The 13,126-nt window shown below is 49.9% G+C and overlaps 1 protein-coding gene across 2 annotated transcripts; it reads left to right on the top strand.

The window, feature by feature from the left end:
- Nucleotides 1-5,925: 5,925 nt before the first annotated feature.
- Bax (BCL2 associated X, apoptosis regulator) lies at nucleotides 5,926-11,360 on the top strand. Of its 2 annotated transcripts, XM_063281064.1 has the most exons (7): nucleotides 5,926-6,076; nucleotides 6,523-6,574; nucleotides 6,668-6,814; nucleotides 7,595-7,730; nucleotides 9,870-9,988; nucleotides 10,950-10,973; nucleotides 11,069-11,358. In XM_063281064.1, the coding sequence occupies exons 1-7, from the start codon at nucleotides 6,043-6,045 to the stop codon at nucleotides 11,232-11,234; spliced, it is 678 nt and encodes a 225-aa protein (XP_063137134.1). In that variant the 5' UTR covers nucleotides 5,926-6,042; the 3' UTR covers nucleotides 11,235-11,358.
- The last annotated feature ends 1,766 nt before the right edge of the window (nucleotides 11,361-13,126 follow it).

The following is a 13,126-nucleotide window of genomic DNA, read 5'->3' as shown; positions in this document are numbered from 1 at the left end:
ACATCTGAGCCCCTGAAAGTCACCTTGCCTCTGTTTTTACTGTAAACCCTCTCCGTTGTTCCCCAGCCACACCCTCGCCAGGGTGCTTCTTCGGAAGGGATGAATGAGTTTTCTGGTGCAAGGGTACCATACAACACTCCTCACACGAGAGATTCCACGGGAGAAACCCTTAATGGCAGCTACCTCTGACCCAGAACAGAGACAGACTGGGCCAGGCAGAGGGACAGGCTTTTATAGTCTTTGGAACATGCACTGTGTGCTAGTGGCTAGTGGCGAAGTGGAGTAGCCAGGATGATTGCCTGGCCATTCACCCTGAGTCATGGGAGTAGAGATTTCCAAGCTCCTGGTTTGGGGACAGGCCAGAGGCAGGGTGATTTTCCACTGTCCTGTCGCTCTACAATGAGAAGCCCAAACTGGTCTTGAAGAAAAGGGTTCTTCTGGAGAGATGGCTCAGCGGTTAAGAGCACCGACTGCTCTTCCAGAGGTCCTGAGTTCTATTCCCAGTGACCACATGGTGGCTCACAACCATCTGAAATGGGATCTGATGCCCTCTTCTGGTGTGTCTGAAGACAGCTACAATGTACTTATAATAAATAAATCAATAAATCAATCTTATTTAAAAAAGAAACATGGAATGCCTGGCGACTAACACCGATCACCAGGGTAGCGTTATCAAGCTTGCTCATCCCTGGAGATTGGTTTCCTTGTTGGGACTGATTAAGACTGGGGGTGATGCTGGGTGATGCTGGGTGATGCTGGGCGTGCTGTCACATACCTTTAATCCCAGAGGTAGGTGGATGTCTGGGCGTTTGAAGCCAGTCTGGTCTACAGAGGAAGTTCTAGGACAGCCAGGGCTACACAAAGAAACCCTGTCTCATATCTCAAACAACAAACAAATTGTGGGTGGGAGAGCTGGAGCTCCCAGCCTGTGTAAGTGCCCACAGCAGAAAGAGTGTGTGGGCCGCAGAGCCTAGACATTTTCCAATACCCTCTCAACTGGCTAATGTCCCCTTATCAGGAAGCAAGAGGCACTGAGTGTACTAAATCCTGCTTGGCAATGCTTCAGTGAGAAAATTTCAGCTTGAATAAAAGTACAGAGCTTTGGCCTGGAAAGATGTCTCAGCGGTTAAGAGCACTCACTGTTCTAATAGAGAACGCCATCAGTCTGGCTAACTCCAGTTCGGGAGACTCTGGCACCCTCTTCTGGCTTTCATGGGCACTGCACTCACGCGTACATGCCCATCAACTAAAGATAAAACAAACCGTTAACTAAAACCACGCCTTTCAATTCAATGTCTTGCCTTTTAACTTCTCTTATTATGGTGGCGAATAACCATTGTCTCCATGACAACTGTACTTTGGACTTCATATCTTCTTCCGGGTGAGGCGTGCGTGGCGTGCGTGGCAATGCGGTGCAATGCTAATTCAGTCAAGGCATCAAAATGGGAAACTTGGGGCTGAGATGAAGGTCAGAGCACCCACGGAGCCCCAGGTATGAGGACTGCCTCATAACCTTACAGACTATGCACAGAGGTATGTGCCTAAAGGCCTAGCACTTGGGCTGGAGAGATGGCTCAGTGGTTAAGAGCACTGACTGCTCTTCCAGAGGTCCTGAGTTCAATTCCCTGCAACCACATGGTGGCTCACAGAATCTGTAATGGGATCTGATGTCCTCTTCATGAAATAAATAAATCTTTTTTTTTCTTTTTTTTGGAGCTGGGGACCAAACCCAGGGCCTTGCGCTTGCTAGACAAGCACTCTACCACTGAGCTAAATCCCCAACCCCCGAAATAAATAAATCTTAAAAAAAATAGATCTTTAAAATAAAAAGCCTCACACTTGGGAGGTGGAGAGCACGGGATCAGAGACTCAAATTTGATCTGCAATGTTAGGATATCTAATTTCTTCTTGGTTCTTTTCTTGTGCCCAACTACTTAACAAACAACGACCACCAGCAACCAACAACAACCCACCCCTCCTCTCCGGCCTCGAGCATTTATAGACCCCAGTTTTAGAGACAGGGTTTCTCTGTAACAGCCTGGCTATCCTAGAACTCACTATGGAGACCGGTCTGGCCTTGAACTCATAGAGATATGCCTCCCTCTGCCTCCCGAGTGCTGGAATTGAAGGCCTGCACCACCATGCCTGGCTAGGGAAAAAGTATTAAGGAAAGAAAGTCTAGATTAGGTTGACTTGTAGGCGTGGTTGGGGGGATTATCTTTGTTGATTGAAGTGTCAAGATTCTGCCCACTGTGTATGGCCCCATTCCCTAGGGAGGGGCTTCTGGACTGTGTAAGAGTAGGGAAAATGAACTCGGCATAGACATGTACACATTCATCCACCATACTTTGCTATTGACTGTGGATGTAATGTGGCTGGGTCCCGCTGATGTGACTTTACTGTTCTGACTGTCCTTGAACTCACAGAGTTGGTCCTGCATATACCTCCTGAGTGCTAGGTTTAAAACCATGCACCACGATGCCCAGCTACATTGATTGCTTGATTTAAATTTTTGTTTATTCGTTTTTATTTCATGTGCATTTTTTGTCTTGCCTACATGCATGTCTGTGTGAGGGTGTCAGATCCTCTAGAACTGAAGTTACAGACGGCTGTGAGCTGCTATGTAAGTGCCAGGAAGTGAACCTGGGGCCACTGAAGAGCAGCCTGGCCATGTCTCCAGCCTCCTAGATTTATTTTTAATCCTATGAATGAGTGTGGGCATATGTGCAGGTATGTGTGTATGCACAGGTGCATGCAGTACTTGGAGAGGCCAAAAGACAGAGTTTGGTCCCTTGTAGCTGGAGTTAGAGGCAGTTAATTGTAAGCTGCTTAGCGTGAATGCTGGCAGGGGAATTTGGTCCTCTCTAGGAGCAGTGAGCACTCGTAACAGGCCATCTCTTTAGGGTTTCTTTGTCTTTTTGTTTGTTGAGATTGAATGTCATGTAATCCAGGCTGATCTCAAACTCTTTCTGTGTATCGGAACGCTTTATCTCTGTGCCTCCCCAACTCAACCACTGGGATTCGCTGTTGTGTCTTCATGTGTGGAGTACGCAATATTGGAGACCAAATCCAGGGACTTCTGCATGGTAGAAACTCTGCCAAGGGAGCTACAGCCACAGCCCAACAACCTGCTTGCTCTCTCTCTCTCTCTCTCTCTCTCTCTCTCTCTCTCTCTCTCTAAATTATTATTATTTTTTATTTTATGTAACCAGAAGAGAGCATCTGATCTCCTTACAGATGGTTGTGAGCCACCATGTGGTTGCTGAGAGTTGAACTCAGGACCTCTGGAAGAGCAGTCAGTGCTCTTAACCTCTGAGCCATCTCTACAGCCCAACAACCTGCTCTCTTAAAAAAAGAAAATAAGGGGTTGGGGATTTAGCTCAGTGGTAGAGCGCTTGCCTAGGAAGCGCAAGGCCCTGGGTTCGGTCCCCAGCTCCGAAAAAAAGAACCAAAAAAAAAAAAAAAAAAAAAAGAAAAGAAAAGAAAAAATAGAAACAGAAAGTTTCATCACTGGGCAAAGTGGTGCATGCCTTTAATCATAGCACTCCGGATGCAGAGAGCCCAACAGGGTTCCATGAGACCTTCTCTCGTTTGTAGACACTCCTCTTCCCATAGCCTCTTCACGTGACACTGGGGACCTACTTACCTTCTCCAGTATGTGAACCCAAGGGGAAGCAAATCCCAACTTTTCTTTTTACTTCAATTTTCATGTGAAACACCTCTCAGGCCCAGGGACAGACATGGCTTCTGAGACTTGAGTCTCAGAGGCAGTCACTGTCCCCTTCTGACACTCAGCCAGGCTGAATGATACATTTGGAGACAACCATGTGTCAGGCAGCGTGCTAGTTTCTAGGGAATGAGAACAAGCAAGTACAGTCTTCTTGGGAAGTCAAGGTAAGTGAGAGCCACCAACAATGAGCTAAAACACTGCACATGAAATTCATTACAGTGATGTGAACCATGATAAAACCCAACGCTTAAAAACAAAAAGAAAAGGGGTTGGGGATTTAGCTCAGTGGTAGAGCGCTTGCCTACCAAGCACAAGGCCCAGGGTTCGGTCCTCAGCTTCGGAAAAAAAAATACAAATAGTTAAAAAAAAAAAAAGATACAAATAGTTAAAGACAGAAAGAAGAGCTGCCCTCGGTGGCACACACCTTTACTCCCTGCACAGGAGCAGAGGCAGCAGATGGCAGATCTCTATGTTCCAGGCCAGCTTGGTCTACAGACTGAGATCCAGGAGAGCCAGGGCTACACAGAGAAGCTATTTCAAATAACAAACAAACACTCAGGGTGCTTTCAGGGCTTTTCAACAGAGGACTCAAGCCAAGAGACTTTCTGACTCCCAGAAACTCTACTCTTCCCTGCTCAACACTTCCCCCGGTCTTAGGTCTCAGCCACCCTCAGAAGACTCATAGACTCCTACTAGAATATTCCAGAATCTGTCCTGACCTGCTGCTACTTCACATTGTCCCTCTTTCTTCTCTTCTTCTTTTCTCCTCCTCCTTCTCTTCCTATTCTTTTTTCCTTCCTTCCTTCCTTCCTTCCTTCCTTCCTTCCTTCCTTCCTTCCTTCCTTCCTTCCTTCCTTTGAGACAGGGTTTCTCTAAGTAGCCATGGCTGTCGTGGATCTGGCTTTGTAGTCCAGATTGCCCTTAAACTCAGAGATCTACCTTCCTGCATCCTGAGAGCTGGGATTAAAAGTGTACACAACTACCACCCGACTCTTCTCCTCCTCCTCCTCCTCCTTTTCTTGAGGCTAAAGGTCTCTCTTGGTATCCTATGCTGGCTTCATAGGGCTTCCATGTTCCGGGATTACAGGTATGGGCCACAATACCAGGGTCTCCTTGCTCCTCTCATCTTCCTCTTTGTTTTATGCTTTGAGTGATGGTCTCAGTATCTAGTGTAATTGACCTGTCTCTTGCTATGTAGACTTGTTGTGTTTTATAAAAAAGAAATAGAGGCAGGATATGTTTTGGTAGAACATGGTATGGTGAGGTGGGAGGGGTGCCCCGGCAGGCCCATACTGAATCCCCCTGAAGTACCAGCCATGTAGTATGTAGTGCCAGATGTAGTACCACGTAGTGCCAAATGTAGTATGGAATAGAGTTTATTTAGGGCATGGGAAGTGGAGTTGGGAAGGGAGGAGGGGGGAAGGGGAGAGAAAAGGAGGGGAGAGGAGATGGCCAGGAACTCATGGAATGGGCTGGAGGGGTGCGGGGAAGAAGGGGCAGAAAGTAAGAGGATAAGAGAGTATGAGAGCTTGGACAGGGCAGATAGCCCCTTTTATAGTAGGTCAGGCATACTTGTCTGTTGCCAGGTAACTGTGTGTGTGTGGGGGAGACTAGAAGGAATGCTAAATAGCCTGGGTTGATCTTAATTTCAGAGACATCTGCTTGTTTGTAGCTCTGAAGGCTGGTATTAAAAGACATTGGAGCCACCACACACAGCCTGTTTTTGTTTTTTGAAATAGTTTCTTAGTAGTGCAGCTTGGACTCAAACTATGCAATCCAGGCTTGCCTCAAACTCCTTAGCAATCTTCTTGCTTCACTCTATCAGACCTATGGACCATCACTCTGGTCAAGTGTTTTGTTTTGTTATGTTTTTTTTCCAGATTGGGGCAATCTCGCTACAGTCCTGGCTGGCTTTGAGTTTGTGGCAGGCAATATTCCGTCCTGCCTCAGTCTCCCAATGCTGGGATGAGAAGCATATCCTAGGCAGGCTTTGAACTTGCGGCAATTCTGCTCTAACCTCCTTAGTACTCTCTACCATGAATCTAATGAAGGAGAAATAATAGAAAACAAAAACAAAAACAAAAACAAAAAACCAACCCTGGGAACCAGTCCAGGTTCGGGTAGCGCCGCGCATGCGTGAATTTAATGGCAGAGGCCCCGCCCCGAAAGCGCGCGACGATCACGTGACTAGTTCTGCGGGGCGGAGGCCATGTTGCGGGGCACCCACGTGAGGGCCGCACGTCTGCGGGGAGTCACGTGACCGGGGCGCGCCGCAGCCGCCGGGGCGCACCCGGCGAGAGGCAGCGGCAGTGATGGACGGGTCCGGGGATCATCTCGGAGGCGGCGGTGAGGCGGGAGGCGGAGAACTAGGCCGGGTCCAAGGACCCCAGGACCCCTCCGGCTGTGGGCTCGGGCGGGGGCTGGCTGGGGCGCGCGGATCCATTCCGACCGGCGCATCCGCACCCTGTGAGCGGACATCCGCGTGCGCGCCCCCGGGCAGGCCCGGGCTTGTCGCTGGCGCCACTTCCTGCTGGTGGCCTGGGATGGATCGGAAGGCCAGCGCCATCCCCCCAGCTGGGGGTCTGTTTGCTTTAGGGATTCCGCAGTCTGGGTTAGCAGAGGAGCTGGGATGCAGGTTGGGTCCCGCCCCCTGTCCATCAGAAGCAGTAGCCCTACTTGTCACTACTAGGGTCCCCAGCTCTGTCTCCCCTCAGGGTTATGAGCCTACTCAGCCCCCTGACTCTCCCTGGGACCCAGGAGTCCAGGCACCCCTTTCCTCCTCTCTCCACCAGGGCCCACCAGCTCTGAACAGATCATGAAGACAGGGGCCTTTTTGCTACAGGGGTGAGTGTGAGGCCCTATTGTGGTGGGATGGGCTTCAGGAACAACACTTGGTTCTCACTTTGTGCTCCTATCCCCGTGTCCATTCACATCTAGTTTCATCCAGGATCGAGCAGAGAGGATGGCTGGGGAGACACCTGAGCTGACCTTGGAGCAGCCGCCCCAGGACGCATCCACCAAGAAGCTGAGCGAGTGTCTCAGGCGAATTGGCGATGAACTGGACAACAACATGGAGCTGCAGAGGTGTGGTTCCTGGGACCTGGGGTACATCCAGGGGTTTCCTGTCACCTCAAGAACTCAGGCACTGGGCTAGCACTCTTGTCCTCCCAAGGGACTAGGTGTCCTCCACTCAACTCAGATAGTCTGTGCTGGGAATAGAACCCAGGGCCTGTTTACATGGTAGGCCAGCCCTTTACCCTTGAGCTGCACTCCTAGCCCCGTGCTTAGTGGTGTTAAGAAAGTTTTGTCTTCTGAGCCGTGCCTTCGGCCTCTTGCTGGTGGATGTTCGGCAGGTGCTCTGCAGTTCAGCCATACCTCCAAGCTGTGCTCACAGCCCCTCACTGGGGACGGCTAGGTGAAGCTCTACCTTTGAGCCACTCACTAGTAGATGCTGTGCAAAATACTGTACCATAAAGCCATGTCTCCAGCCCCTCGCTGGTGCCTGCAGGTGCTCTACCACTGAGCCATGCCTTTGGTACCCCAACATAGTCAGGAGCTTGACCATGAAGTCATACCTCAAGCCCCTCAGAGTAGGTTTTCCATTGCTGAGCCATGACCCGGGCGTGGATACTTAGGAAAGCACGTTTCTGCGAAGTTAAGCCCCTAGTCCACACAGTCCCCAGGACCCTGCGTTTCCAATCCAGATACCATTTATTTTCTTCGCTTTCTTATGTGTGTGTCTTGTGCCCTTTCCAGTTCGATAGCCTTTGTTTTAGCTTGGGTTGGTCTTTGTTTTCCTCAGTCTGGGGGAAATGTGGGAGCTCCCATACTGGTACTCAGCATCTGTTCATCCCTTTCCTGTAGGATGATTGCTGATGTGGATACAGACTCCCCCCGAGAGGTCTTCTTCCGTGTGGCAGCTGACATGTTTGCAGACGGCAACTTCAACTGGGGCCGGGTGGTTGCCCTTTTCTACTTTGCTAGCAAACTGGTGCTCAAGGTGGGTAGCCACAGTGTTGTAAGCCTAGAGGTGCACCCCTCTCCTGTCTGTGAGGATCTGGGGGTGGCGAGGTCCAGGGAATGGAGAGAGATGGCTGTGTAGTAAATGTCTATACCTTCATTTATTCATTCAACAAATGTATTGGCCCTAATGTGCAATGGGCTGTCTCCAGCACCTGACCTCTGCTTCAAGCAGAGCAGGCTAGCCCTTCCATGATGAAGTTCTGGTTGGCAGAGAGTTGTAAGGTAGACTATTGAGACGGATCAGAGAAGTCTAGAAAGATTTCACATGGGCTGAAGGGATGGCTCAGTGTTAAGAGCACTGGCTGCTCTTCCAGAGGTCCTGAGTTCAATTCCCAGCAACCACATGGTGGCTCACAACCATCTGTAGTGGGATCTGATGCCCTCTTCTGGTGTGTCTGAAGACAGTTACAGTGTACTCATATTAAATAAATAAATAAATCTTTTTGAAAAAAAAGTAAGATCTCTCAATGTAGGCGGGCTTAAAACTGATCTGGTGGCACAATGCCTATGATTCTGGTACTCTTGAGGCTGAGGTAGGAGAATCAGGAGTTGAAGGTTAAGAGCAGTTAAATGCGGAGTTTCAGGCTATCCTGGACTACCTAAGACCTAGGTTGTTTTTCTTAAACCAACAGAAATGGGCATGGCAATAGGTGTGGTAGAACCGCTGAGTGTTGAGCATAGCATGTATGAGCCTTAGGTTCTGTCTCCCACCACCATGCACACAAATACACAAGAGGGGCTGGGCCTGTAGCTCAGGAGACAGAGTGCTTGGCTAGCATGTGCAGTAGCCCCAGGTTCAGTACCACATAAACTAGCTGTGGTTGGGGCATGCCTGCAGTTCTAGCACTTGAAGGTGGAAGTAGAAGGATCACAAGTTCAAGATCATCTTTAGATATGGAGCAAGTTCAAGACCAGGCTGTGGTGGGTATGTTAGGGAGGAGCAGATACACTTGTTATCGTGAGTGCTGCTGTCACTTTTGGGACACTCTTGATCATCCTCCATGCTGTCCCCCATCTCCTTGATGTGGTTTCATGCCAGAGCTGATGGTCTTCAGTACTGGAAGCAAAAGGATAGCGGTTCCTACAGAATGCAGGCCAGGGAGAGAGCACTGTTTCAGTCAAGAGGTCAAGTCCTGAGTCTGCCAGGAGGTGGTCTTACCCGGTCTAGAAAACCACTCTAGAAAGTGACTTAGGGCCCTAGCTTTGAGTGAGAATGTCTGGATTAAGGCTTGTTCAGGCAGAGCTAGTCTGTATTAGAGAGTGACAGATATGAAGGAAGAGGTGGATTGCCTGCCCTGGTGCCGCTGTGCACATAGTCCCAGGTACGCTGATGACTGAGGCAAGAGAATCACTTTAGACGTCTGATGTAGATGTGGGCAGTGCTAGGCCACTGCAGCTCAAAACAACAGAACGGGGAGGTGGTCGTCAAACGGGCCTTGGGGGCTTTCAGGCCTTTCCAGATTGCCAGATGTTCCTAGGGACCCAGAATTACAGCTAGGTCCCCTTAGAGTCCTGGAACTCCATACTCTTGTCCTTCCAAAGGAACTAGGTGTCTGGGCCAGGAGTAGTAGTACTGAACTTTAATCCTAGCACTTCGGGCAGAGACAGTTGAATCTGAGTTCTAAGTCAGTTTGGTCTTCAGAGAGTTCAGGACAGCTAGGGCTATATAGAGAAATCTTGTTTCCAAAAATAAATTGATGATCCATAGATAGACAAATAGATTGATAGATAAATAAATAGATAGATTGATAGATCGATCGATTGATCCAACCAGCTAAAACTAGGTGTCAGTCCTGGCAGTCAACAGTACTCCTAGCTCTCTTCCTGGTGTTTGGTTTTGGAGCTGGGGGTGGAACCCAGGGGCACACAGAGGCTAGACCATCGCCTACTACTGAGCCTTACCTCTGAGCCTTTTGGTTTTTACCTAGAGGGCGCTGAGGAGTCAGGGTTCCTGAGCAGGTAAGTGAAGCTTCTAGTTTGTAATTAATGGCGCTGACTTAAACCACAGGGGAGAGACTGCTTAGTAAAGGCAGAGGACTGAAAGCAAAGGTTTAAGGTCACCTCTGGGCAGTGGGGTAAGATTCAGCCCCCAGTGTAACCTTCCTGCTCCCCGCAGGCCCTGTGCACTAAAGTGCCCGAGCTGATCAGAACCATCATGGGCTGGACACTGGACTTCCTCCGGGAGCGGCTGCTTGTCTGGATCCAAGACCAGGGTGGCTGGGTGAGACCTCTCAGGCCTAGCTGTACTTGAGATCAGTGGTTCCCATCCTTCCTGGGGCTACAACCCCTTAATACAGTTCCCCCTTGGCACCCCCTCCCCCCCGGCCATGAAGTTATTTCATTGCTGCTTCCTAACTGCAACTTTGCTGCTGTTATGAATCTAATGTAAATATTTGATATGTAACCCCTGTGGGGTCATGAACTACAGGTTGAGAGCCACTTTTTCAGACTAAGGGTCACCACAGAGGTGTCCCAGGTATTCAAGTAATGATCTAAGGTGCGTGACCTTAGGTGTACCCGCTTGGTGCCTCTGGTACCCACTGACTTCTCTGAGGCCTGACTTGATTGGTGCCTTCCTTTCTGGAATCTCAGGTGCACTGGTGATTTGATGCCCGGGTTCTTGTGTTTCTCATCTATTTATTTACTTAGTGAGATGGTCTTAGGTATCTGAGGCTGTCCTCAGGCTCGCTCTGTAGCTGAAGACGCCCTTGAGAGACTGAGCCCCTGCATCCACATGTCTGTCTATGAGCTGTTGGGATGGCCCCAGGCCTTCCACACGCAAGCACTCTGCAGCTGAGCTGCAGCCTTTGTCCTCTTTTTTTTTTTTTTTTTTTTTAATTGTGACAGCGTCATACATACATGGCTGGTCTGGAAGTTACTATGTAGCCCATACTGGTCCAAACCTGTGATCTCCAGTCTTACCTTCTGAAATGCTGGGATTACAGTGTGAGCCGTCCCTTCCAGATTATAATCGTGGTTTTATTTGTTTTGTTTTCCCATTTTGGGATCATGAGTTGAGTGAGGTACTTTTTACATTTATTTATTTTGTGTGTGTGTGGGTGCATGGGTGTCGGAGGATAATTATTTGCAGTAGTCTGTTCTCTCCTATCCTGTTGGTTCTAGAGATGGAATTTTCTGGCAACAAGCACCTTCCGTCCATGAGCTATCTTGCTAGCCCTAAGTTTTGTATTTTGAGTGAGGGTCTCAAGAGGCTTACCAGGTTGGCATTAGATTTACAACCCTCCTTCCTAGGGTTCCTGGAGCTCCTTAGCATCCCTGCATGTGAAGTCTCTTCCCCTGCAGTCTGTATTGAAGTAACACCATGTCTCTGTTCTCAGGATGGCCTCCTTTCCTACTTCGGGACCCCCACATGGCAGACAGTGACCATCTTTGTGGCTGGAGTCCTCACTGCCTCACTCACCATCTGGAAGAAGATGGGCTGAGGCTTCCTGCTGCCTTGGACTGTGTCTTTTCTTCATAAATTATGACATTTTTCCTGGGATGAATGGGGAACGGGGAAAGGCATTTTTCTTACTTTTGTAATTATTGGGAGGGGTGGGAATGGTGGCCTGGGGGAGGTGCCAATAAACCTCAGGTCCACTTTGGATGATATGGTCCAGTGTCCACACAGCTGGCAGCAAGCACAGGCACCAGGCCCACCTTCCACTGAGGCATGCAGACAGGGACCCACAACATACCTCTCCATAGACACACGGCAGCTGCAGGGCTGTCCTTAGCCCTGGGGACAGGATTCTGGAATTCCAGAGATCCTGCTGATTCTGAAAGAACAGAATGGAGGGAGGGAGGAGGCCACAGGAACTGGAGCAGACTCCTAGACGATGATTACCAGAGGCACCAGAGGTGAAGAGGAAGACATTTTAAGGGGACTTGGTCTTTGTTCCACCCTCACCCCCCACCTCCAGCCTATGAGACTGCCACCCACATTTGTGCACCCCTCTTCTCTCTGTATCCTTGTCCTCTATGAGTTCCGGGTTTTGTCTCTTCCCACCTTTACAGCTTTGTCCAGGCCTGTGGGTTGGAGGCCAAAGGTCAGGTTCTGAAGCACTGTAGTTAATGAGTAACTCTGGCCCCCAAATCAACAGGGCACCGCAGACATCAAGTCAGGAGAAAGATATGTATAGGACAGCCACTCCAGGGCCATACAACAGCCTGACCACACTGAGGGAAAGGGAGGGAGTAGGGAAAAACAGACCACAACCCCCTCAGAGCAAGGGGACTGCAAGCTGTCAGCCTGGGTGTGGCCTGTGTCCCGCCCCACAACCACCACCAAGCTGAGCTCAGCGTGACTCAGCAGTGTTGGCCTTGCTGCCCCTAACACTAAGGTCCTCAGCAGCACATTCTGGCCTAGCAGGGCTCCCTTGACCAATCTTCACTGTTTCTTCCATTAGCTCCCCTTCCATGGTGGGGGCAGATCTCCCTTTGCCCTCCTCTCAAAGTTAGGCCCTGGTATAAGCCTGTCCTGCCCACAAATCCACTTGGACCTTGAATCCATCAACTGTTGTGGAGAAGGCTAACCGTCTGTATCTGTACCTGGGTCCTGAGTTATTGTTCTCCCTAAAAAGAGCAAGCTGCAAGGAAGCTACTGGACCAATCTCCAGGAAAGACAGCGTAGAAATTCTCCAAAGTGCTACTATGCATATCTCTATTCCTAGAAAAACAGGTCCACTGACAGGCTCAGACAGGCTGACCAGAACTCCAAAGTACTGCCTGGGCCTCCACGTGTCACTTTCCAGATGTGTGCACACACGGTAACCCAAGGTTCCAGAAAAAAAAAAAAAACAAGAACCTTAGTTCCTATCGTGAACCTAAAACCCTATGCTTCTGGGTACCCCATCATTCCCTCAAGGAGATCTCTAGAACCTTTTGAATACCAGACTTCTCATGAAGTGAGACCCCTTCATCATTGGGTACATGGAGGTTCTCTCTGCATTACAGACATTACCCTACATTCTGCACATCCCCAGACTTAGGTTCTTAGGCGCCCAAAACTGCCTTTTGTGGGACACCCCCAAAGGACCTCGAAGTCATCGCCTCCCTGGGGTCTCAGTGACCCGGTGCCTTCAGTGACCCGGTGCCCTAGAATCCTACGACTCCCCAGGATCCGCCTGGGAATCCAGACCATCGCCCCTCCCCCAAGCCTCCATTTCACAACGGCCTCGCGCCCAAGGCGCGTGACTTCAACTCATGGGACTGGGTGGGAGGGGCGCGAGGTTCCCCTCAGCTCGGGATTGGTCAGGTATACTTTTACGTCCCCACCTCACGCCACCGCCGATTGGTTAGTCTCGGGCCTCGGACACCCCGCCCTCCGGAGGCCAGCATACTATAAAAGGAGCGGTCCTCGCGCTCTTATCT

The sequence above is a fragment of the Rattus norvegicus genome, chromosome 1 (genome assembly GCF_036323735.1).
Source record: "Rattus norvegicus strain BN/NHsdMcwi chromosome 1, GRCr8, whole genome shotgun sequence".
Lineage (NCBI taxonomy): Eukaryota > Metazoa > Chordata > Mammalia > Rodentia > Muridae > Rattus > Rattus norvegicus.
Note: the sequence above shows the minus strand (reverse complement) of the source record. Positions and strands in the feature narration are given on the sequence as shown.

Coding starts and splice junctions, on each gene's coding strand:
- Bax (XM_063281064.1), top strand. CDS start 6,043: ATGGACGGGTCCGGGGATCATCTCGGAGGCGGCG. Junction 6,815..7,594: donor AACAACATGGAGCTGCAGAG/GTGTGGTTCCTG, acceptor CCTTTCCTGTAG/GATGATTGCTGATGTGGATA. Junction 7,731..9,869: donor CTAGCAAACTGGTGCTCAAG/GTGGGTAGCCAC, acceptor TGCTCCCCGCAG/GCCCTGTGCACTAAAGTGCC.